This window comes from Callorhinus ursinus, unplaced genomic scaffold (genome assembly GCF_003265705.2).
Source record: "Callorhinus ursinus isolate GAN/ISIS: 27379988/994484 unplaced genomic scaffold, GSC_fseal_2.0 scaffold3, whole genome shotgun sequence".
Taxonomy (NCBI): Eukaryota; Metazoa; Chordata; class Mammalia; order Carnivora; family Otariidae; genus Callorhinus; species Callorhinus ursinus.
Genome location: NW_027397065.1, coordinates 51,370,731 through 51,395,990, shown reverse-complemented (window position 1 = coordinate 51,395,990; position 25,260 = coordinate 51,370,731). Strand labels below are relative to the sequence as shown.

The 25,260-nt window shown below is 54.9% G+C and overlaps 1 protein-coding gene across 3 annotated transcripts in view; it reads right to left on the bottom strand.

Moving 5' to 3' along the window:
• Positions 1-228: 228 nt before the first annotated feature.
• CAMK2A (calcium/calmodulin dependent protein kinase II alpha) overlaps positions 229-25,260 on the bottom strand; it is a 62,010-nt gene continuing 36,978 nt past the window's right edge. The window contains exons 13-19 of one of the 3 annotated variants that reach the window (XM_073890865.1): positions 23,178-23,218; positions 18,498-18,530; positions 17,468-17,516; positions 10,967-11,042; positions 8,326-8,420; positions 3,802-4,030; positions 229-3,499 (exon numbers count right to left, since the gene is read on the bottom strand). In XM_073890865.1, coding sequence (XP_073746966.1) covers positions 3,496-3,499; positions 3,802-4,030; positions 8,326-8,420; positions 10,967-11,042; positions 17,468-17,516; positions 18,498-18,530; positions 23,178-23,218 — 527 coding nt within the window. In that variant the 3' untranslated portion in view covers positions 229-3,495. Of the gene's footprint in view, positions 3,500-3,797; positions 4,031-8,325; positions 8,421-10,966; positions 11,043-17,467; positions 17,517-18,497; positions 18,531-23,177; positions 23,219-25,260 lie in introns of those variants that run through there. The other 2 variants (XM_073890866.1, XM_073890867.1) reach the window with 2 other exon arrangements.

Here is a 25,260-nt window from a genome sequence, read left to right as displayed (position 1 = left end):
GTGCCTGAGAGAAAGCCAGCCTCCTCCCCGGGTTCTAAGGCTGGGGCCCAGGGTCCAGGCATAATCCCACTGTAATTGGCTCAGCCTTGAGCATGAGACCAAGTTGGCCCAATCAGAATGGAGACCTTGCCTTTTATTTTGCAAATGGCGAGTTCTTGAACAGGAAACAAACAAATAAACAAAACCCACCCAGTGCTGGTGATTGACGGGGAGACAGCAAAGTGCACAGAAGTTGGTAGCTATTTATTGCACTGAAAACACCAGTAAAACAGACACCCCTTCTTCCCCCCTCCCACCCAATAGCAGAAGTTTTGAGCAGTGGTCATTCAAGTTCACAGCCACATATTTAAAAAAAAACAAAAAGAAAGAAAGAAAAGAAAAAGGAAGAAAGAAAGAAAAGGAAAGAAAGAACTGAAACAAATCCCCAAACCAATAATAACAAAGAAACCAGCACGGGGAGTCTGGCAAACACATTTCCCCACCCCACCCCCAAGGATCTCCCCTTGGGAGACAGGAGGCCAGGATTAGCGCCACAGTGTGCACAATCCTGGGAGAATACTTTCCTATGGAGGTGTTTGCATGCTGGAGCCTAGGTCTGGTCTTAGGCCTGGATTTTTTTTTTTTTTTTTTTTTGCATCTACAGGATGTTTTAGAGGAGCAGCGTTTCACTGTCTGGTGGCGGTGGGCTCTGGGCCGCTTTGTCTGCCCACCTCCCCTGCGTGCCGCCTCGGGATCACGCTGGTGCCCTGTGGTCCACACTGGCTGACTACCCACCCATCAGAGTGGCCTTCCTCGTGGAGGCCGTTTCCTCCCGGGGTAGGGACCTGCCTCCATTTCGCTGGCACTTGGAATGGGACACAGTGGATAGGAGGCACGAGACATGTCAGCAAATAGGAATCGGGACATTGGCGTCCTCCAGCTCAGTTCCCTCTGGTGGAAAAACCCAGGGCCAGAGCAGGAAAAGGACTTGCCCAAGGTCACACAGCAAGTCTGGTCAGAACTGGGAATGGAATCTATTAACCCCCAAAGCATGGCTCTTTTCCTGCAGTCCACTGCTAATAAGCAGTCAACAGGCACCAAAGAGGGGAATGAGGGGCAGGTGGGGGCATGCAGGGGGGCTGGCCAGGCCCAGAACAAAGCAGGAGTCTAGCCAGTGACTAACCCTGTCAGTTCTCACAGGTATATTGGGCTTCGCTTCACCGTCCCGTTGGATCCACCATCAGCCCTGCAGCAGAGGCTGGGCAGGAATATTTAACCCTTTCACTGATGGGGAAACTGAGGCTGAGAAAGGGACCGGACTTGGTCTTGGTAATTGCAGCATCCCCTGTGAAGGCCACACCCTCATCTTGGGCTTGGGGATTGCTGTGGAAGCTGGCAGCTCCACAAGGGAGGCAGGTGGTCTTACCGCTGGGACGCTGGGATCACTGGGCCTTACTGGGAAGCCCTCTGGACCTGGGGCAGGCCAAGTGCCTGCCCCTTGGGCCTCGGCAGCAGGGTGTCTGCCAAGGATGGAGGCCAGTGATCAACCAATTTGGAGAGCAGGAAGCCCAGGCAGCCTCTTTCCTGGCCTGCAGCCCCAGTCCAGCCTGCCTCACCTGTCCCCAGGGGCAGCTTGTAGAGAAAAGGGCCCAGCAGACATCTCATGATCAGGGGAAACTCAGAAAGTCCTGGATCGAACATCCCCACCAGTCCTCCAGCCAACACCCAGGACTCCCCAGAGGTTCGGGGGAACCAGGGCCTCCTCCAAATTCCTGGGGCTGTAGCTCTTCCTCCCCTAAAATCCTCCAGAGGGGACAGTATCTCATGCTGGCAAAACACGGCCACACAGAGGCCAAAAAGCACAGAGAGGCGGCAACATAATTCCGAGTTGGACACTGAGAATACAACCTCTATTTTTTTTTTTTTGTCCAAAACATGTAGATTGGTTTTGCTGAGTGTTTTTCTTCTTTTCCTTTTTTTTTTTTTTTAACATACTTACTGCATATAAAGTCATGCAAAGAAAACAGTGCAGACAGTAGATCCTAGTGGATGTGCCAAGGCATTCCACATCAGAGTCAATCCCGGGGAAGAGGGAAAGAGAAGGGAAAAGAAAGAGATTCGAACCCATGGCTGCAGGACGAGGCGTGAAGAGGAAAAATTCCAGTGCTCTGCTTGGACCAGCAGATGCAGAGGGGAAAGGCAATGAAGACACATGCTCATGAACCCCCAAAGACTGGGGGAGGGGCTGGGGGGCACACATGGATGCGGTGGGATGAAATCCTGGGAACCTCAGTTTGGGAGGCAAGCAAAAAAAAAAAAAAAGATATTTCTGTCCTGACAACCTCCCCACTCTCTCTGCCCTGATTTGCTGTTTCTTAGCACTAACATCTGGTGTTTCTACAGTCCTGAAAGGAACCTTGGGACCAAAATGTCAGCGAGGCCCTCCCCCCGCCCCCGCCCCGTCCCCAGGGCTGAGTCCACCTCGGCCCCAGATAACCACAGGTGACAGAGTGCATCTCAGAGATGACATGAAAAAAAAAAAAAAAAGACCTAGAACAGAAAAAAACTACCCCTCACCCCTCTTCCCACCTCCCTTCCCACCTCAACCCGACCCTCCTCGCTATAATTTGAGAGGTTTAGTTATTACATAAATATCCATGAACGCAAAATCCATTTACGAAACACACAGAAGTTTGGCTATAAAAAGGCATGCGGTCCGAGTAGAAGTGATACCTAAACGTTGCCTTCTTTGCCCCCAAAAAGCAATCAGATTCTCTCCCTCCGATGTGACGAAGCTGGAATTCTCCCGGACTGGTGGAAGGGTGGAATGGGCGTTACTGTCGGAGGTAAACATCAGCCGAAGGCAGGAGGAGAGAGTGGGGGGCACCCTGAGAGGATCGTGCTCCACACACTGAGGGAGAAGGGTCCGCACGGACAGAGGACGGGGCGGGATGGGGGAAGAGCTAGGGAGGCAGTGTGAGGTGGGGGCTCCTGGTGTCTGCTCCTCTCTCACCCTCTCCCACAGGGGAGGCTGGCTCACGGGGCTGGGGGGACCCTGGAAGGGAGAGACAGGGAGATGGGGGGCGGATGCCACATTCTTCCTGATTCTGCCCCTCTTTCTCCTCAGCCCCTGGGGGGACACACAGCTGGGCATTCTAGCCTACAGCCAAGGCAAGACCAGGCGGACAACAGCCAGGAGGGGAAGTCCTCAGAGCCAGCACCCAGGGCACCCAGGGCACCCAGGGCACCCAGGCCTGAGGAAGCCCCGCCCTGGCAGGGGACACAGAGCCAGCGTGACAGGTGGTGGCAGGGAGACGTGCCACTTGCTCGGAAGTCGTGATAGCTTTTGTGAGCAGGCAGATTCTCTTGACGTAGGTGTGATGGTGATGGTGATGATAGTGGTAGTGGGGTGATGTGATTGGGGGAGTTCCAGCAAAATCCAAGTGGGAGAACCAACAGCCACATTCCATGAACGAAGAATAAATCTCTGCAGTACAGGGCCCCCGGCCTGGTCCTTCAGCTGTAAGAAATGGTATGTGTGGTGGGTAATGCAGGTGCTTCTGAGGGTGGCCTGTTTTCCTTGGGCAACCACCCTGCACCCCCCATCCTTACATGGGGCTGACGCTGCTTCCTGTGGGTCCCACCCAGCTTCCCCCCTCCCCCAGGGAACCTGCAGGTCTGGGCTCCTCCCTGTGGTCCTCCAGCCCCCACCCCGTGGCCTTCCAGCAGCCAAGTTCCCCAGCATGTCCCCCTCCAGACTGACACCACCCCATTCCTTTAAACTGTCTCAGATGACAGATGGCAGGAAGGAGGGGCTCTTACTGGGGCAGGACGGAGGGCGCCCCAGATCTGTGGAAGTGGACGATCTGCCATTTGCCGTCCCGGCGGTGCCAGACGCGGGTCTCCTCCGACTGGGCCGTGCGGGGGATGCCGCCCGCATCCAGGTACTGTGTGATGCGGATGTAGGCGATGCAGGCCGACTCGTCGCCCATCAGATGGATATGGGGGTTCAGGATGGTGGTGTGCACAGGCTTGCTGTTCCGAGACCACACTGGAGGTGGGAATGGGAGGGGGCAGAGGAGATGCAACTGGGGGCCTCCTGTGTCCCTTCCTTCACTTCCCCATCTCCCAATGACCCTCTCAGCAGAGGCACCCCCCACCTGCCTCATTTCCACAGGAGGGGTCTCTGTGACAGGGCTCAGCTAGGAGTCAAGGCAGAACTTCTAGATGGCTAGAGCAGATCCCAGATTTCAGACATGCCAATTCTTTAAACACAGGGGAATGGGATTTTAGAATCACAGTATCTCAGACGCACAGAAGTATAGGGCTATGATTATAGAATCAGATGAACTTAGACCAGAGTCTCAACCCCAGGTTCCCTACAGAGGCCAGGTAAGTACATAAACGAGGGGGGTGAGTGGGGTATAAGATGCTAAATGGCAACAGACCCTTTGCCTCTGGGTCAGGGAGCGAGCGATAGGGAGTGGCAGAGACTGTGGTGAAGAGCGCACCCTGTCCCACCTGCAGAGGGCGCCCTGTCCACAACTTCCCTGGTGGCTGCTCTGTGAGTAGTTGACCCTTGAACGATGGGGGGAGGGGGGGGGAAGTTAGCCCCACCCCCACCCCCCACTTGAAAATCCACATATAACTTGACTTCCCCAATACTTAACTGCTAATAACTTTCTGTTGACTGGAAGCCTTACCGGTAACATCAACAGTCAACCCACATTTTGTATGTTATTTGTATTATTATGCTATATTCTTACAATACGGTAAGCTAGAGGAAAGAAAATGTTATTAAGAAAATCACAAGGATGGGGTGCCTGGGTGGCTCAGTTGTTAAGCGTCTGCCTTCAGCTCAGGTCATGATCCCAGGGTCCTGGGATCGAGCCCCGCATCGGGCTCCCTACTCAGCGGGAAGCCTGCTTCTCCTTCTCCCGCTCCCCCTGCTTGTGTTCCCTCTCTCACTGTGTCTCTCTCTGTCAAATAAATAAATAAAATCTTTAAAAAAGAAAAAAAAGAAAATCACAAGGAAGAGAAAATATATTTACAGGGCGGGGCTGTATTCATTGGGGAAAATGTGTGTATAAGTGGACCTGCACAGTTCCAACCTGTGTTGTTCAAGTGTCAGCTCTAAGTGGAACCCACATTTGCCACACCTGATTTTTCAGGAGAATGTGGAAACCTGGATTTTTATGTGAAAAGGCATCATTTTTATTATTGGTCTCTAATTCAAATTTAAAACCTCATGCAGGCCACGTGAAGCATATATGCAGTCCAGATATGGCCTGTGGACCTCTGATTTGCCACTCCTGTTCCAGATATATGGAATTATGGAAACCTGAGTCATATTAAAATTGTAGAATTCTAGGATCTTGGAATTGTAAGATGGAATTGGTGGTCATGGGGTGAGGTCATGGAGCTTTCCAGAGTCAGGCAGAAAGGCATAACTCTTCTAATCATGACAGAACCGAGAAAAGTACCTGAAGCCAGCTTTCTCTATGCAAAATATGAGCCACTGTTATTATTATTATTATTAATCATTATTTTTTTGGTTCTAGGAACTTTCCATTTTTTTTCAGCAAGATAGAAAACAAAAGCACAGAAAGACAATGACCCAGGGCGAGGCTGGACAGGGCTCACCAGGGTCCCAGGCTTCAGAGGAACCCTCATGCCTTCTCTTAGTGTAGCCCAAATGTAGGTCCAAATCCCACAGAGAACCAGTTTAAAATATACACTGCCCATCTCCTCTCTTGAAGATGACAATTCAAAAATCTATGCTATTCAAAAGGCTCTTTGCCCTTCCCCACCCTCTGATTCTGATGCCCAGCCAGGTTTGTGAGCCATGGGTTTCCTGGAAAATGTAAAACATCTTTTTTTTTTTTTTTTTAGGACTACTGAAAGCATCCCTAACATTATAATCACACTACACCCAGGCTTTGGCTACAGAACAACAAATCACTCAGTCTTACATATATAGACTAACAGACTGTTACCACTTGGCGTTCTCAGAGAGAATGTAGAGTTTTTGCATTATAGGCTTAGGAGTGACCTCAGAGGTCAGAGGTCACCGAGTGGCCTTCCTACAAAATGCAAGGAGGCCTCTGTAAGCATCCTCAACAGCACACAGGGCTGGAGGCACTCAGGAGCATCTAGTTCAATGCATCCATTCAACACATCTGGAAACTGAGGTCCAGAGAAGCAATCTGACTTGTCCCAAGCTGGGCCACTTCCTAAAAGAAATGCAATAGAACCTAAAAGAAGTCAGTGTCCAGATGGGATTGAATTAGGACAATCTCGAACGATCTCAGAAGAGACAAACAAACAAGGTCAGCATTGTTGAGGGTGCCTCGCTGTTGTTGGCAAGGGCTGGGGTTCTGGGGGACATTTGTAAAGAAATGACCACCTTAATGTGTGTTCTCTGAAAAGACTATGGCCTTCTAACATCCACCCTTATAGGTCGCATGGGACAAAGGGCCAGGTCGTCCCCAGGGAAAAACAGGCAGGATGGTGGGACTCGGCCCTGGGGCCAGAAGTTGCTCTGGGTCTCGCACTCATGGGCCCTTTGGCATTCAAACCGAGAATCCCAGGGGCCGGTGTTGTGAGGGGTGCCCACTGCCTGGATGCAGGCCCAGAGCTAGGTCAGCCTTCTCTTTGTGTTTATTATCCCTGGGCCCTTAGAGCCGGCTCAGCCTGGTTTCCGCTCCGCTCAGTGGGGATTGGGGAGTTCACTCTGGGAAACCAGCACCTCCAGAAGACAGACCTGTATAGAGGTGGCCATGGTGATCAGCCAGGGAGCTCCAGGGTGATGGGGGAAAACGTGGGTCCAGCCACCTCTCTTCACATGAAAATCTAACCTCCACTGCTAGGCTTGGAGTATCAGAGTTTTATTAATCAAGGGAAAAGGCAACTTCTTTCTTCACAGCTTGTTGGGGGTGTTCTTGGACCACTCTAGTCTATAAGGTCAGTCTAACTGGGTGCAGGCAGGAGAGGACTGTCTGGCTGGGGGCTGCTAACACGCAGATGAGAGGGCGCGGCCCGGGGCAGGGATGGGGAGGAACGAGTCAGGACTGGGTTCTGCCACTGACTTTCTGGGTTCCCTCGGGTGAGTCACTTACCCTCTCTGGGCATCAGTTTCCCCTTCTGGGTGGGTTACAGCTGGACTAGATCCTATTTCAGTCACTTAAATACCGCCTTTGTTTTTGCTATCGACTTGTACTTACTTCATTAAAATATTTTCTTGAATCAATACACTTTATTAATTGATGTAAATGTATTTTAAAAGAAAACTTTCTAGCACAATCAATAATGAACAACCGGTATCACAGAATACAACTTTAATCATAAATCCAGTGTAAATGAAATAAAGCTATGTGATCCTCTTGCCTGCAAGGGATCTGAATCTGAGACTGTTCTTTCTTTGCTGGAGAGGTAAACGAGGCAGTGTGGGAGAGGGGTTTAGCGCCCAGCCGAGCCTTTCCCCCTGATGAAGCCGGACATATGGAAAGAGGATTTAGAAAGGGACCAGCTTGCTCACTGTGCGAACCAGTGCTATTTTAAGTGGTGCCCACATGCACCGGAAATCATCTTGCGTAGCCTCAATGGTACATGCCTTCCTTTTGGGGTACCCTGGGTATGCCACTTCTCAGGGCCTTCCTCTAGGTCCTGAGCTAGATGAGTCTAACCTGCACTTGCTTTGGTTCGTCCCCGTCTGACCCCTGGCCAAGGTGAGACATGGACACAGGCAGAAAGCGCCCTAGGTCAGGCCCAGCCTCAGCCCCCTGACAGCCCCTGGTTGCAAAGCTGCCAGGGTCTCTCCTGCAGAGGAGAGACCCAGGAAGGACAGACAGGCGGACAGAGACCTAGACATACAGGCAGGGGCACAGCAGTGTGAGCTCGGGTCCCCTCCTCTTCCGTGGACTGCCCACCCACAGGCATAACAGCCCACCAGCCAGCTTGTGACCAGTTGGGCAGCTGGGGTGGCCCCAGGCCTCTAGATGGTTGTAACGTGGATGCATGCCCAGGCAGGAAGCCTCCCTTATCTGTAAACTGAGAATAAAGGCCCTGCCCACGCCCTCCCCGGGGCAGGGGCAGGAGAGGGCTGGAAGGGCTTGTCACACTTGTCCCAGGTCCCCATCCTCAGCCACAGGAGGGATGGCTGGCAGTCAGACAGGCCCAGGTTACGAGAGGGAACCAAGATGGTACCAACCCCTGTCCACACGGGATCTTCCTCTTCGTTGGCTCCTGAGCTGCCCCGGGGGCCCTGCCCGTCACCCTGCTGTGCCATCCGGCAGGACATGGAACGAGAGCAGACAACAGGCACCCCAGAGAGAAGGGATTGCTCACAGTTTTCAAAATAGAATCGATGGAAGTCCAGGCCCTCGACCAGGTTCCCCAGGGCCTCAGGTTCGAAAGCCGTCATCCCGGGGTCACACATCTTCCTAGGGGGAGGAAGTCAGAGGAAAGAGGGGTTGGGGTGGCCTCTTGGGGCCGCCCTCTCACTCCAGGGGCCTGGACTGGAGGAGGGTGGGCCTGCGACATTGGAGGGATTGCGCCCATGTCACAGGATCAGTGGGGTCAGTGGGTGGGACCGGGCTTGCGAACTGTACCGTGAGGCACCCACCGCCCACCAGGGGGTGCCACTTAGAACTCAGAAGCCTGGGTTTGGCTCTGGGGCCTGCCACTCGCTGGTCATAAGACCCCCAGCACCAAGCAAGAGCACCACGAGGGGCCGCGAAGCGTCGTGCGCAGCGCTCAGGAGCTGGCCGGGGTAACTCAGCCTGTAGGCTCCTCTCCACATCGCATCTCCCCGCCCAGGGCAGCTGGGCCCGGAGGGGCTTTTCCCAATTTGCCGTGGGGGGGGGGGGGGGGGGGGAGGACTTTTTCCTTCACATGAAAGTGACTTCTGCTCGCAGAGCAGGTACGTCCCTGGAGGGGGTGCGTTTTGCTTCTTTAAAGGTGCCCGTTTTGCCCTCAGTGTGATCCTCAGTTTCCTCTTCTGTAACGTTAGGAAAATAGCCTTCCATGAAGTCATGCTTGGGAGGAAGGCGTGTATTTTCAGCTCAGAGCTCCCTTCCAGGTCTCAGCCTTCTGGGGAACCCTGACAACCAGGTTGAGGAAGGAAAAAAACTGTCTCCCCCACCCCCCAGGCCTCTGGAATCTGTGGCGCAACACAGACCCCCGTTACAGTGACAGTGCAGCCAAGCACAGGAAGTACCTCAGGACAAGCAAAGACCCCAAGCTGGGAAGGGACCGGAGCCACCGGGAGGACAGGTATCGGGCCCTGTGTTGTCTGAGTTGGACACTGTGGTGACTGCAGGGCACTCTATCCCTGCTCTTCCCTGATGGTCCTGTCTGTGTGACCCCAGACGACTCGCGTCTCCACTCAGCACCTCAGATTCTCCAAGTGGATTGGGAGGGGCTGGGGGCCCTGCTCAGACCAAATGAGATGCTTGAGACCCTTCAGTTCCAGAAGCCTTCAAGGTTGCGGGCCTGAGCTCCGAGTGTTGGGGAGACTGAGCACCCTCACTGGAGAAGCCCTTCTCCAGGAGGTCTCTGGGGTCCCTGACTCTGAAGCAACTCAGAGACCACTTGCTCCAAGTCCATTATATATCTAGGGATACTGAGGCTCAGTGAGTGAGGGTTACACAGGGCCAGACTCGTGATACCACAGGCTCCAGAGGTCATGGCACGGGGTCAGAACCTAGAGTAGGCTGCACATGCCAGGGAAAGTGACATCACAGAGGTGGGAGGGGGGTCCCCAGAAATGGCACTGCGGGGAGGGGGCTGGGGTCCACAGAAACCGCCTCTCTTTCCCTCCCTCCCTGGCTGTATCTTTCCAGAGATAGTCTCAAGCTCTTCCCGTGGCTGATTTAGCTCTCTTGAGGGCTGGCAGCAAGACCTGTTTAACGTCATGTTTCTGTGCTTTTTAGGCTTTACCCAGGTAAAGTCACAAACGTGCACGTGTGGACAAGTGCATGCACACACGCATCCATGCGGCCTCAGTCTCACACCTGTACCTTCTAGAGTCCTGGTTCCTCCGAGAGAAGCAGTAGATTGCTGGGGCTTTGCCACCCGCTGCTGCTGAAACCCTCCCACAATTAAAACGCACCTTGCCTGCCTTTGGGAGACAAACTTAAGCTCCTGGGCCCAGTGGAAACTGGGAACCAGCTGCCCAAGACCCAAATCCCAGTTAGGTTATTCCTACCTCACCTAAACCCAACAGGCACGGGTCATTCTGCCTCAGTTGGCAGCTTTTGTCCACCAAAAAGCATATGTGGGGTCTTGTCAGCCCTAGCTGAGATGTTGAGGCCTCAGCCCAGAATCCTCCCGCTCCCTGGCGTGGGCCTGCTTCTGGGCCAAACCAGGCCGGGGGGGTGGGGGGGGGGTGGCCACTAAGGGGCGCTCCAGCCCAGCCTTTGCACACAGCTGCCCCTTGACAGGCTGGTCCAGGTGGGTAGGGGACATCTCCTACCATCTGTTTCATTTTATGTTATTTTTGGACACTTGGCCTTATTCCTCAGAGGATTTAAGGTTCTGTTTGAGGTTCTTTTGCTCGCCCCTGCTCACTGGAGGACGCATCCTATGGGTTCCTGCCTCCTCCTGCCCACCTGAGGTCAGAGGCCTGAGGAGGTGCAGGGTGAGGAGCAGGCCCATGCAGCAGGTCTGAGGAGAGGCCCGCCTCCCTCCCCTCCTTCCCCGCTCATCTCCTGCGGGGGCCCATGCTGTGGTGGGGAAGCAAAGGAGTTTGGTTGGAGTTCCTCCTGGGGAACAAGAGATGAGGAAGACCAAGATAGAGTATTGTGAACAGAAAGCTTCATTAAAGCATAAGGTCTAAATGCAAAACAGAAGTATGAGTTCAGTCTGGTTCACGGCACATGCAGAGTGAGTGACTGAGGGTCAGAGACGAGGACCCCCAAAGTTAGCCATCAGCGCCCCCTGAACAACGATCCAGGCAGGACATGCAGAATGGACCCAGCCGACTCACGTGTAGGACTCAAAATCTCCATTGCTTATGGCTTCAATCAGCTGCTCTGTCACTTTAATAATCTCCTGTTTCCGCACTGTAAGGCAGGAGGAGACACAGAGAAATGATAGTAATAGTAATGAAGCACCAACTACCATTTTCTGAGTCCCTATCATAGGCCAGGCCCTGCGCTAGGATCTGAGGGCCTCGTAGAGACGGTCTCTGTTAGCCTCACATTATCCCTGGGAGGTCGGTATCATTACTCCCATTTCACAGAAGCAGAAACTGAGGCCCAGAAAGGTGGAGAAAGCTGGGAAATTTCCCTCAGCTGCAAAGGGCAGAGCCAGTGTCCCGGTTTGCAGCCTTTACCCCGGTGAAGCATGCATGGTGGATGTTCTGACGTTAGGCCTGATGGGAAGCCAGGCGGACTCCAAAATACGCTTCTCTGCCCCTTGCTTTGCCACCTGAATCAAAAACTGGGTCAACAGCGGTGGTTGTCACTAGCAGCCACGAACCAGGGGCTCTCCCTGGGCCCAAACTGGGGCCCTTAAGGAAGGTCTTAGGGCTTACTCATCCCTTAGGTCTGGGTGAGCTTTTTGTTCCATTTGGGGGCCGATAGGAATCAGGCACTGAGGGGTTCAGCACTTTCTAGCCATGATGAATCCCGGTTGCTGAGACCTGGCCTCCGCTGTCCACCCTGAAACGACGAATCGCTGGTCTTTCTGGTAGAGGCTTAGGCATCCGCTTTCACATTAGATGTGTGCTGTTCTGAGCCCCAGTTTTCCCAGCTGTGAAATGGAAACAGCACCACCTCTCGTCCCTCCAGTGCCAAACCCAGACTTGAGTACCAGACAGACTTCGCGTCAGTCCCGGCGCAGGTCCTCACAAGCTGTGTGGCGCGGCCACAGGGTTCCTGCGCTGTCCGACCGAGACAACAGCGCCCCCCTCCCGGTGATGAGGTAACGAGGTGGGATGAGGCGCTGCGCACCAAGCGCCTGGCACACGGTAGGTACACACTTTTAAGCGCTGCCACTTCCTGCCTCCTCCTACACAGGTGGCCACACCCGCTCCTCACAGACACCCCGGGAGGTCAGCAAGGCCAGCACCCCCCGATCTGATGCACGCGGAGACTGAGCCTTGGTGACGGAGGAATTTGGAGCTGGGAGTCCTGGCTCCCAGCAGGACTGTCCCACCGGAAGCCTGGCGCAGTTCCCTGGGGCAGGCTCTCCCCACCACAGGTCCAAGCTTCACTCGCAACCCTGTCAGCTGGCTGGCCAACGGAGCAGCCGCCGGTGAGGTACGTGGGCACGTTGCCATGTCTTCGTCTGGGACGGAGGGAGGGGAGCACGCCTGGCTGAGGCCCTGTCCCTGCCCCTTTCCTCACCACTGCCCGTGCCACCCTACCCCATCTGCGGCCGGGGAGCTCACCTCAGGCCCAGAGGACGCAGAATCCTACAACATCCAGGCTGAAAGAACCTGTGGGGACCAGGGACTCAGCCTCCTTTTCAAACTGTGGGGGAAATGGAGGCCCAGGAAGGGGTTGACTTGCCCAAGGACATGGAACACCTTGGTGCAGAGTCTGGCTCCCAGCCCAGGGCGTTTTCCGCAGGACCCCCCACGCCCCTCCACCCCGTGCTCCCTGACGGGTTAGGCCCGCACACTTGTCTATTTCCCAACTCAGAGACGTGCTTCATGGAAGCTGGGCTATGGCTGCCCTTGTCACACTGGACGCCTGGACCTGGAATGGACCCGGCCCCACAGGCATTCCGCACTGCACGAACAAGCGCACTAGGCATTACGCTGTGTGCTCAGCCTGCAGCATCTGGAAGCTTCATGGCATGGCTTCATGTGGCTATCACTTCCACGTCAGAGTTGGACAAGCCGGAGGTGAGAGAGGTTGACTAGCCTGCTGTGGGGGGCCGACCGCCGCCACCAGAGTTTGCGGTCCCAAAGCCCGTCACACTCTCCTCAGGGCAGGGGCCCTGTGCCCAGCATGGCTCTTGGCACACGGTGGGTGCTCTGTAGACATAATGGTCACTATCTTCAATGTCAGTAGCACAGTGAGGGGCTAATCCTTTATCTCCTGGCTCTGCTAAGATTTACCAGGGCTGGGGGTAAGCCGGTCTTGGGCCATGAGACCGAGGCCTTGCCTGGGGCGGGGGCAGAGGAGACAGGAATGAATGAATCAGTGGGGGGACCAAACCAGGGCCTGGGGCTGCTGTCTTTGCCCTGTGTGCTGGAATCTACCAAGTTGCCAGGGGGGGTCTCTGTCCCTTGGAGCCCAAGAGCCTGGCCTGCTGCCCAACTCTGCCTTCCTTCATGGAGACCAAGGGCAAGAAGACACCCATCCCTGCCAGGAGACTCCTCATTCCACTCCCACTCATGATCCGGGTGATGATCCAGAGCGGATCCATGTGCTCCCGGCAGGCCATAGGACCTGTGCCACCTCCTAGCTTTCTCTACACAGACGTTAAGATTCCTTCCAGCCTGACATTCCATGAGCCTGTGCTTAATTAATGCCCTACCTCCCGTGGGCTCCTTCTCACTGCCATCCCAGAGACACTAGGAAAATGGTCAGGGGCCTGGATTCTGGCGCCAGACTCCCTGGGTTTGGATCCTGACTCTGCTACTTAGTAACTGTGACCTTGGGCAAAGTACTTCTCCATGCCTCAGTTTTCCCGTATGTATAACAGAGCTTCTAATGGTACTTCCCTCACAGGGTGGTTCTAAGGACTGACTTAAGGATGCATCAGTAGAAATAACTAACACATATATGGTTCTAAGAACCGGCTACTGTTCCAAGCCCTTTCTATCAACTCATTTATGTCAATAATGATGCATAATATAAAGCATTTAAAGGAGTGCCTGGCAGTCCGTGAATAAGAGCTATGATTATTATCATCTGGAAATCTCTGAATTGGAAGTTCTCCCTGAGGACAGCCTCTGGTCTCTAGCCAGGGCATGGATGCTTCCCAGCAGCCTGAGATGTGATGGATGCTTCCATCTTGGTTGGAACTTTGGGGCTTGCAGCCTGCCAGGAAGCCTGACACACTGTCGGGCATCTCTCCCTTTGCACCCACCTCCTTCTTCTTTAAAGTCAGACTCTCCCCTCTGAAAGCCCCTTGCTTTCTGGGGCCCCAAAGGGTGCACCTGCTTCCCCAGACCCAATGCCCTCCCCCTCTACTAATCTTCTCTTTCTAGGGCTGAAAGCCTCCAGAATAGGGTTTGCAGGATCTGAGTTAAGCTGGCCATCCACCCTTTGAGGGTGCTTGAGCTGCTTAAATGCCTCCCTGAGTGTTAGCACACAATCCTCAATGTGGCTTGAATATTGCAGAATATCAGGTCTGGGGCAGAACTCTCTATCCTCTCCCCAATTCTGGACACTATACCTCTATTAATGCATCCAGAGACAATGCCTGACTTGGCTGTGCCTCTAGCCACTCAGGACATCAAGTTTGCCAACAGTGGAAGGCTAGTGGGCAGAAATCTCCCTAGTAGCTTCATCTCTAGGACAGAAGATCTGGGAATCTGGCGCTTCTTAGATCTGGAGAAACTCACTTTGGTTTTGGGTCCCTTCCATGTCCTCAGCAGTCCTGTTGCTGTGAGAGATTCATTCAGCAGCTTCTCAGCAGCAACCTCTGGCATTTCTCATCTGCCATCCAGGAGTGCTCTCGTTCAGATGGGAAAGCTGAGGCCCCAGAGAGGTTATGGCACTCTCCGAAGGTCACACAGCATGCTGAGGCTCAGATGGGATCAGCACTCCTGGCTGGTATTTCCCAGAAGGTCTCTGCCTAGATTCTGAGGCAGCTCTTTGGGTTGGGGAGGAAATTAATTTTTCATGGAACTGACCAGTAGGGGGTAGGGAAGTGGGAAGGAAGCCTGGCAGAGCCCCGTCCGCGCAGCTCAGGGGGCCAGAGGCCTGTGCATTAAGCCTGAGGTGCTCTGAAATATTAATGTCTCTTTCTTTGCTCAGGGGAAAATGTTCCCTGGAGGATGACATTTCTAATTAACTTTAATGTTAGGTCAGAATCTACCCCACCAGCTGCTATTCTCACTTAGTGAGAAGACTTAACAAATTAACACCAGAAAATGGTTTGGTTTTTTTTTTTAAACTTTCTCTGAGGCCTGAAGAAGCTGGGGGAGGCACAGGGCTCCTCTCTCCTGCCAAACACAGGGAGAAACTCCTGGCTGAGCCAGTGTCTCTTCTATCAGACATGGCCTTTTACATGTGGGAAACTGAGGCAGAGAATGGGGCCCCAGTTCTGCCATTAATAACCTGGATGTGCCCTTTCTCTCTGGGCCTCAGATGCCCCTCTGTAAAAGGGTGAACTAAAATTTAAGACTCCACAAATTTTCCCATCCCGATCTCTCTAGAGCAGAGTCTAAAGACAGCAAATGTGGGGCCTCAGGGATGCCACCCAGAGCCATTACCCCAGGTGGAAAATGTCTTCAATGGGTCACATTTACATTTATAACACATACAAATTTTGCATTCCTTTCCAAATATTTCTGTCTAACATATAAATATCTGTCTTAAAATAATCTGAGTAAAACTGATGCTCCAAGAAAATTTCACGTGGCTTCCTGTCATTCAGCCATAAGCTCCAGTTTGAAAAAAAAGAAATTAAAATTTATTAAACCATTACCAGTGCCCAACACTGCGAAATCACTTTATACACAGCCTCTCATTTCATCCGCACAGCAATCCTCTGAGATTGATCGTATTATCTTCAACCCTTTACCGAAGGAAAACTGAGGCTCAGAGAGGTTGAGTAAGTTGTCCAAAGTCACCCAGCAAACGGACTGCCGTGAAGAAGCACAGAGCCAGTTCACCTCTATGATCCCTGTCTGCTCCAAGACCAGCACTATGAGGCCACATGGGTTTTTCAAAATCCCAGTGCCTCTTATCATTAGGACAACGAGCCTCAAATGTGGGGACAGTCTTGGAAATGCCATGTCTTGGCCCTCCACAAACCTATGGCATCAGAGTCCACAGGGCCAGGACTGGCAATGTGATTGGAAACACACCTGAGGGACTTAGAATGTACACTTGCCCCCGATGGGGAATTTTTCTACAAGATCATTGGTTTTTAAAGGTCGTCCCTAGTGCCATGGGGGAAGACTGATCTGCTCCAGTGCCAGGCTGTGGTGATGAAGTGACCGCCCCCACGGCCCGGCTGGGAATGACCACACAGGGACCCACAGGGTGGGGCGGGTCTTCCAAGGCACCCGGGCGGAGTCAGGAGGTAGTCATGGTGTTCAGTGTGTGCCAAACTGCCTTTACAGGCGGAAACACAACTGTGCAAAAATGTTTATTACGTCATAAAATGCTCTTTGCCCCTTCGCTGTACTCCTCTAGGGGCCAATATCTAAATGGAAAAATGTCTACGCTGGTATAGCTGCCATCTCTCCAGGTTAGCCGTGTTCTTCTAAGTTGCAGGACTCCCAGGGGTCTCTGACATGCGCTGAGTGTGAGAACCCCAGCCCTGGCTAGTCTCCCGGTCCCGTGGGACAGTGGGTGCGGGCAGGACAGCAGGACTTCGCTAACTCATCCAAGGATGTGGGGTCCTCTGAACAGAAGGTGACACTCATCCTTCCTCCTCCAACTCCAAGCATGCTTGCCACACACCGAAGCCTTTGAGCCGCGGTTACGGGGTTCAAATCCTAATTCCACCCTTAGGAGCTAGGGGACCTTGGGCCAATTTACTCAACCTCTGTTTCCCAAGCTGTAGAACGGGCTTGACCACAGTGCCCAGCTCACAGCTCAGGTAAATGTAAAGCACTTGGACGGGGTCTAGCACACAGCAAGTGCCCCTCGCAGGGTGGCCACGATTATCGTCCTTATTAGCTCCCCTCTTACTAAGCCGGTCACGGTTCTCTGGGGTTTTGCTCCTTCCTCCATCTGAAGGCTTGTGGGGACTGTTAGCCACTGGCTACAGTAGCCCCTGCCCTTTGGGGGTTGGTCTTAGGCAAGGTTTCTTGTCACCTGAATTTTCTGAATTTTTGCTTTCCCTTCCCTTCCTCTTGTCACTTCATGTTTTTAGAATCAACTCATGTTTATTATTTATTTATTTTTAAAGTAAGCTGTATGCCCATCGTGGGGCTTGAACTCACAACCTTAAGATCAAGAGTCGCAAGCTCACCGACAGAGCCAGCCAGGCGCCCCTGAAATCAACTTATTTTTTTTTTTAAATTCAAAAAGAAAAAGTATGCCACCATGATACATTTGTGACCTGAATAGGGTAATTTTTCCCCCTAAAACGTACTACACTACGCACATAACCCCTGCAGGAAGCAAAGTCCATCTGCGTACTGCCAGGGGACTGGGGACCGAGTACCTCGCGCAGGACACAGTGCCTTGCAGTGGCACTGCCCAGTCTGCAAGGGGCTATGGCCAGGTTGTCTGTGGAGGAGCAGAACACAAGGTTGGCCCTGGGGCCCTTTCAGGCCGGGGCTGTTAGTGAAGGGGGCCTGCCGGGAGGCCCGGGGGGCCCAGATGCTGAAGGCAAGGCCCCCCCCTACCTTTGGTGTCTTCATCCTCAATGGTGGTGTTGGTACTCTCTGAAGATTCCTGCCAAAGAGAACACGGGAGGCGGTGAGGCCCAGCCGGCGGGCAGGAAGAGGCTCGGCCCGTTGGGGGCTGCCCCCCGGCTGCCTGATGCTGTGGCCAGGTTTCTGTAAGCCCCCCTGGCTCTGCCATCCAGATGCTGCCCTGAAAACCCTGCCGGACTCCCGAGCCTGAGGAAGGGAAGGGCCCAGCTAAGCAGGTGGCTGGTGGCAGGGGGCGTGGATGAAGGGGTGGATGCAAGGAGAACCCTGGCCTTTCTGGAAGGGCTGGGAGGGCTCCCCGGCCCTGTCTGCTTGAGGGAGCAAAGAGGGGGTGTGGAAGAGCAGAGAGGCTCATGGTGGCCACAGAATGGGGAAGGAATACACACACTGGCAGGAGAGGAAGAGAGAGAGGTGGGAAGGCCCAGTGTGAGAGAGGCTGGGCTTTTCAGGGGGAGAAAAACCACACAACTGCGGGAGATAGCCATGGAATCAGAAGAAGAGGGATGTGGGCCACCATGCCACCACTGGAACCCCTAGACAGAGGCAGGGGCTCGTGGCCCCTCTGCCACCGGCGGGCCCTGGGGAGCATCGAGAAGCTCAAGAAGGGCCTCTCTGGCGCCCACTCCTTTGGCCAAACCAAGCCCCCCCACGCCGCAACCGGCACAAACCAAGCCCTGAGATGAGATCTAGAGCAGAGGGCGGGGAGAAGCAAGAAGCCAAGGGCTGGACGTGGGATGGGGTTCAAATCACCCTTCATACCTGAGGGGGTTCTCAGGTCTACGGCCAGGCGGCTGGTCTGGGCCATGGAGTTGGAGGTGTCAACAGAAACACGCAAACAACACGCACACACAACACACAGATTGTCACACAAGGCACACGTACCAAGCACGCCCTGAGCACCCTCTCCCCGCCCCGGGTTCCCAGTGCAGCCTGCAGGAGGGAGGCAGGAGCGAGGGTTCGAGGCCCAGCATTTACCGGCGTTTGGGAGACGGCAGACACTCACCATTAACTGAACGCTGGAACTGGACTTTCTTTTCTGGAAAAACAAGGAGAAGAGATGGGACAGGAAAAGACACGGCGTGAAAACAGCAGGGAGCAGAGAAACAGCAGGGAGCAAAGAAACGAACGACAGGGGAGGTTTGGAAGGATGATGGGCCTCAGGGTCATCCTCTACGGTCCCTTGCCAGCATGGCACTGGGGCGAGAAGTCAGGGCCACGAGCAAGAACTGCCCAGCAGGGCCAGTCCACTGTCAGCCTGAAGCTCTTGGGCGCCTCATGCACAGCCACCTGGGGCTCACCATCCAACCAGCAAGCTCCGGCCCAAGCCTCCCTTGGACCAGGCCTCCCTCTACACCAAGCTCTGATGGGGGCAACAAACCCTGGGCCTTGGACGCCAATTGCCTGAGGCCTCTGGAAGCCAAAGCTCTTGCAGGACAACAGGGTGCTCGGGTCTGGAGATGAGGCCCAGTGCCTCCTCCTAGCCTCCCCGTGTGTCTCTACTAAAAGAACCCCACCCCTGCTTTGGTCGAGTGGCAGAGTCACTTGGGAAACCTGTCCAAAAGAAACATAACCAGGCCCCCACAAGGAGTTCAATAACTGGGTCTGGGGAGGGGCCTGGGCAACTGCATTTTGAACAGTATCCCCAGCTGACTTCAAAGCAGGCCCGGCTATGGAAACCAGTCCTCTAAGTGGCCTTTGAAATCCTGCTTGTGGTCGCAGCTTCCCAGCGACAGGCCTGTTCAGCTCCCTTATGTTGACAGAGAAACTGAGGCACGGCCAGATGCATAGCTGAGCCCTGCCATCCCTCCTAGTCCAGCTTTTGGAGGATTTGCAGCTTCACTCGTATTACTGGCCGAGGAAGCAAGGAAAGGGGAGAGAGAGAGAGGAGGAGGACACGTTGTCCTCTCGTTCTCTCACTCTAAGCCAGGAGTCATAAAGACTCGCATTCGGGGAAGGCTGCAGGCCTAACACTTGCATTGCATGGATGGGAAGCTGGGGCCCAGAGACGGACAGTGACCCGCCCGAGGTCTCTCAGCTGGCTGGTAGCAGAGCGGATGCTAGAACCCCTGAATGTAGGCTTTCTCCTCTGTCCAGGTCTCCAGACCCTGCGGCCTGACTGCTCTGCCTCGGCTCGTCCTTCCCAGACGCGCTTCCATCTGAGAGGCCCGGAGGCTGTTCTCCTTGCTGTGCTATGGGGGGGGGGGGGCGCGGTGTGGAGGGAAGGACTTGAGATGCCCTCAGGGTGGGCCTTTGCCCTGTGGGAGGCACTGGCTATTCTCTGAGGATCCTTAGGTCTAATTGTGGGTTTTCTGACTCCAAGATCCAGGAGCCTCTGAGGGCCCAGAGCCCGGGATCCTGTGCTGTCCTTCCAGGGCCCCCACAGACGTGGCAGAAGCGGCTTGCTGGGCATTGCCCGGCGTAAAGGCTCATGGTCCCTGCCTCCGCCCCAGCTGGGTAGAGAGTGGGATTCCCACAGCCAGCAGCCTGCAGCCAGGCCCTAGGGTGGGCCTCACTTCTGGCCGGAGCCCGGCCAGGCACGGGGTACGTGGGAGGGGACAGGCCCTCTCAGCTCGCCGTCAGCAGAAACCTGAGGAACACGGGGGCCAGGGTTCCAGGCGGGACACGAGGAGGGAACACAGAGCAGAGACTGCATCAGAGTCGGACATACAGTGACAGGATGGGACATGGGGGAGAGGAGTCACAATGGCACGGATGGGACACCAACAGGGGGCAGTGAGTGGGGTTGAGGGGTGGGAGCGGTCGGCCGCTCCTCATAGAAGTAGAGGCTTAGAGGTGGCTGGGGGTAGGGGGGTCAGCACTCCTCGGGAACAGAAAGACTCGATTTTCCTGGATCACAAATGATGACGGTACTAATAATAACCCCATACTGACCAGGATCTTTCACCACAAGTAGACTCACATCTCTCAGAACCACGTGTAGAAGCATGGTTCTAGGGTTAGCAAAGATGGTAGAAATAAAGTAGGGTCAACATTAGCCTCGAGAAGCCCCTACAAGCCCATAAAATACAGTATCTCTGTTCTCCAGCCAGCCCATCTTTCCTCCAGCTAAGCCTCTGATGAAGGTGGTGGTTTCTCCAGGGACCATGTTGTAAGAAGAATACGTACTTCCCCACTGGGGCTGAACATGTGTTGCTTAAAGGAGCTCATGGTGTGACTCCCCAAGGCCCACTCCGGAGCAAGCCTCTCGCTGGCCCCACCTGCCCTTCCCCCCTCCTTGCACGGACGGCAGAACTGATGACACAGGTCTCCAAAGTGGGGGACGATGGGGCCCGGCAAAACCATAGCTTCTGGACTTGAGGTCCAGCATCCCTTGTAGTGAAACACATGACTGGACCTCCAACATATTGCAGGCCGGGCTCCCCAAATCCCGGGGAGATCCCCTGGTTACTCTCATCTTCCGGCTGGACTTTTCTCCTTCTCCACCTCCAAAAGGGGCAGGAAGCTGAGCTACGAAGAGACAGTCTGGCCAGAAATAGCCTTTGGGTCTCTCTTCATCCACACCCCAGCCACCCTGAGAAGTCACTCAGGGTCCGTCCTGCTGCTACAGGAAGGAGTGGCTTTTTCTTCAGCCATGCCCACTGGTAAGCCCTGCAGTGACTGGCCACCATGCTCTGCGATGTCCTTGCCCTCAGACAGCCTCTGCCTCCTGGCCTTGCCTGAAGAGGAGCCAGAAGAAAGCTTCGTCCTAAGACCCGGCCTGAGGGAGGCCCTGACCTCACACCCGTGGCTCTGTGTCAGCGCTTTGCCAGGGCCAACCTAAGAGCCAAGCCGGTGGGGTAGTCCTCTGTCTGCCCCCTTCTCCTCCACTGACCTGGGCCACAGCTCACTGGCCCCGGTGGCCTCTGCCCTATATCTCCCAATTATGATTTTTCCCAGGGAATCCAGCATCCCCAGGGTCTACACGCTATGGCCGAGAGGGCCCCAGCCGCTCCAAACTGGGCCACCCCCAAATTGCACATCCCCCCATTACCCTTTCCAATTAGAGAGGGGAGAGAGTTTGATTCGTGGGTAACCCCAAAACAGCAAGTAAGCCAGAACTCAATTCTGGATGCCATCATAGGATTTGGGATAAGCGGGTGTTAACTTTGTAAATTGGTTTGGCTTTAGATCTGTGTTTCCAAATACTTCCTTGATCAAACTTTGTTTTCAAGAGAAATCTTACTTGAAAGTCTAACCTAGAAAACACAATACTGGATAGCATCTCATGAGCGTGTATCCCATGCCAGTACCCCTACTAAATCCTCAACACCCATTATCTTCCTTCATCCTCACAAGCAGCCCTGGGAGGTGGGAATCCCTTTTACCCTCATTGCCCGGATGAGGAAACACAAGCTCAAGGGATTCAGATGATCAGACGAGGTTTCCAGCTGCTAAGTCCAGCCTGGCTCCCTTAACCACTGCGATGCCTGTTACATGGAGCTGTTCTGGCTGTAGTGGGCATGAGAAGCCCAGAACCTTCTCTGCTCAGCCTCCCCCTTACTATCCCACTCTACCCCATCTGCTGCTAAGGGTGGCTCCCCAAAACCTTCAGGCTCCAGGAAGTTCAGTTTGAAAACCACCGACTTTGGCTGATAACCAAATAACTATGTATTCCTCAAGGACTCAAGATGAGAAGGAAAAGTGATTAGATAGGGTTTTGTTGCCTTTTTCTTTTCTTTTCTGTTTTTAAAGCTTAAATCTTGGAAATCATGGAGTCCACACTCCTCCCACCCCACCCATTGTACCTGTGAGGAAATTCAAGCCCCCAGAGGGCTCAACGCAGCAGAGAGGCCCAAATCCTGGCCTCACCCAGCCAGCCCAGATCTCTTCCCATGCAACCCTCAAACCAAAGCCAGTGGCCTGAGACCATAAATACTGCTACAGTGAAGCCATGAAGCCACCGGCCCACCTGGGTGGCTGTGTTTGGACTGCATCCCACACCATCCAGGGTCCTGGGCACAGCCCAGCCCTGGGGTCCTGGCCAGGCAGGGCTCTGAGCCCAGAAAAAGGCAGGGTCTCAAGAGAGGAGAACCCACAAGGCAAGCCAGTGGCAGGGGAGAAGGGAGCTGCAGAGAGGGGGGCCAGGCCCCAGAGAGCAGAGGGAGAAGAGAGAGGAGGGAAGGAGTGGTCAGCGGGTTGTGGAAAGAAGTAGCTCGGGCATCAGGGGTGGGGACAGAGGACAGGCCTGGGTTAGGGCAGAAGGAGATTCTTGGCACTGAACTGGCCGGCCTTGACAGGGGTGGGTGCCTCTGGATCCCAAAGCCAAGAGGCGTGGCTATCCATCCTTCATGGGCTTTGCGGGTTGGACTGGGGCGCACCCTGGGTCAGGGGCCCATCTCAGCCAGCCCACACTCGGGAAGGAAGAGGTCACCCCTCATGATCCGCTCTGTCTCTTCTTTGTACCCTCTCACCTTCCAGTCCTCCCATCTCAGAGAACCACAGAAATCTCCTTCAGACCTGCTCCTTTCCTTGTGGCCACCCCCCACCCCCCAACTCCAGGCCACCTACCTCTCCCCCTCCCCCACTGCCCCCACCAATCCCGGGGACAGCCCAGCTGCACGAGTGACCACATCTGCCCAGAACACCGTCAGCAAGGCCTGGGTCTCGCCCCAGCCCTGAAAGCCAGGCCCTGTCGGCGGAAAGGCTGCCAGGTACAGGCCCTGCCAGGCTCCCGGGGGCTTACCTTCACACCATCATTCTTCTTGTTTCCTCCACTCTTCCCTCCTGCGGAGGAGAAAAAGTAGAGGGTTACCAACAGCAGGCAGGGCACCAAGGCCCACAGGGTGAGGAACAGCAACATCCGTGGGAAGGCGGAGGGCACGGAGCTGGCTCAGTGATCTGGGGGACACCTCCTCCTCCTGCTCCTCCTTCCTCCTTGGGGTCTGGACTGCCGGTGGCCCGTGAGGAGGGCCTGGGCTCCCCCGTCCTCAGCAATCTCGAGTGTGCCCCTCTGGCCCCATGGGTTGCAGGAGGTGACCAACGCGTCCCAGGCCCGTGGGGTTGCTGTTTCAGCCCGGGGATTCCCTCTGGATCCCGGTCACCACCCGTGCTGGTGGTGGCCAACCTGGAGGCCTGGCTGCCTGGCCCGGGGCTGGCCGCTCCCTCCCCGCCCCGGCCCGCTCTAATTTTAGCCCCATGCTGCTGCCGAGGTCATGTGTCAGCCCTGCCTACTCACTCTGGACAGCTGCAAGCCTTGTTTTGCCGGTGAGAAGAAGCAGATGCCCCACTCTGGGGGCCCACCCCTGCCAGAGTGCCCATCCCCTACAGAGGCCTCCCTACCCTCCAACTCCGGAGCCCCATGCTAGGGCTGGTGGTGTCCGTGGTGGCTGGGAAAAGCAGAGCAACGGCTCTTAGGGAGGCCCCACCTCTGCCATTCCTCTTTCCCTCCCTCCTTGCCTCCTGGCCAGAGCCCTTGGTGAGGACGCAGCCAGGAACTGGCATGAATGCCCAGCCCTGCCCGGCCTGGCATCTGGCTGCTTCCGACCTCAAACAGATGCCTTACGTTAGAGACAGGAGATCGCTAAAGCACTTAGCGCAGCACTTGACCTGTATGCAATAGATGCTCAGTAAATGGTAGCCGCTGTAAATCCTTCTCGAGGTGCCTGGGGATGGCGAACCTGGGAAGAGGGGCTGCTCGGGACATGGACACCCCAGAGGCTCAGAGGGACAGGCTCATGCTGGCCCAGCCTCCCAGTCCCTCTCACAAGTCCACCTGAGACCCCTTCCAGGCAAGTTTCCCTCTTGCAGAGTAAATGCAGGGGTGAGTGCCACTGGATCCCGAAGCTGAGAGGAGTGGCTGTCCATCCTCTATGAGCTTCATGGGCTGGGCTGGGCTGTGCAGTGGAACAGGGGAATGGTCCCCCTTCCAGCTTCAGGGGGCCCTTTCAGCTCCAGCCCATGACCACAGGACTGAGGGTCCCAGGAGGTCACATGTTCTGATTTTCAATAAAAGACAGAAATCTGGGTTGTTCTGTGAAATCTCCTCATTTTTAATTGCTGGAAACTCTTTTCAAAAACCCCACTGTTTTATGTTTTAAAACACCACTGGCCCCACAAGCCCGTCAAGAGATGGGAACTGACTCACGGGCACCATTTTGTGAGCTCTGGACTAGAGTTTCTAGGGGCACTGCAGAGGTTAAAAAAAGACTCTGACTGTCCGGGTGGCTCATCTTTCAGTTTGAGGAACTGCAGGATCCTTGTCTAGGGAGAGAGTGGGAAGGCAGTTCTGTGCGCTGGGGCGAGCCCACATCGGAAGTTCCTGAGTTTTCCCACCTCTGGGTCTCCTTCTTCCAGCTGGTTAAATGGGCAGGTGGACTCTCGGCAAAGTCAGAGCTATAGCTTGCCAGAGCTGACCCCTTGCCGTGGAGCCGGCCACGTGTCCGCAGCAGGCCCGTCTGGCCGGCCCCAGTCAGAGGGCCCCTCGGGTGAGCTTCGCTGTATTTGCTCAGCGGCCCTGTCAGCTGCCCGGTCTCCCCAGAGAGGAGCCCCTGGCAGGCGCTGGCCCTGGTGCTCTCCAGTGTGCCAAGGGGAGCTTCTTGCTAAGCCCTGACACTAATCCTTTCCTCTTCTCTTTGGGGCTACATGCTGCAGGTCGTTGGGTACTCCCTGCCTTAACCAACGGCTCCGTCCCAGGCCAAAGGCTGGCTCCCTGCTGACCCATCTTGGTTAAGGGCACTTGCTCTGGGGCGGCTTCAAAGCTGCACTAAAAGCAGGCTTTGCCTCTCTCTGCCTAGCCACGGCCCCCACTGCCTTGTCACAAAGGCCAC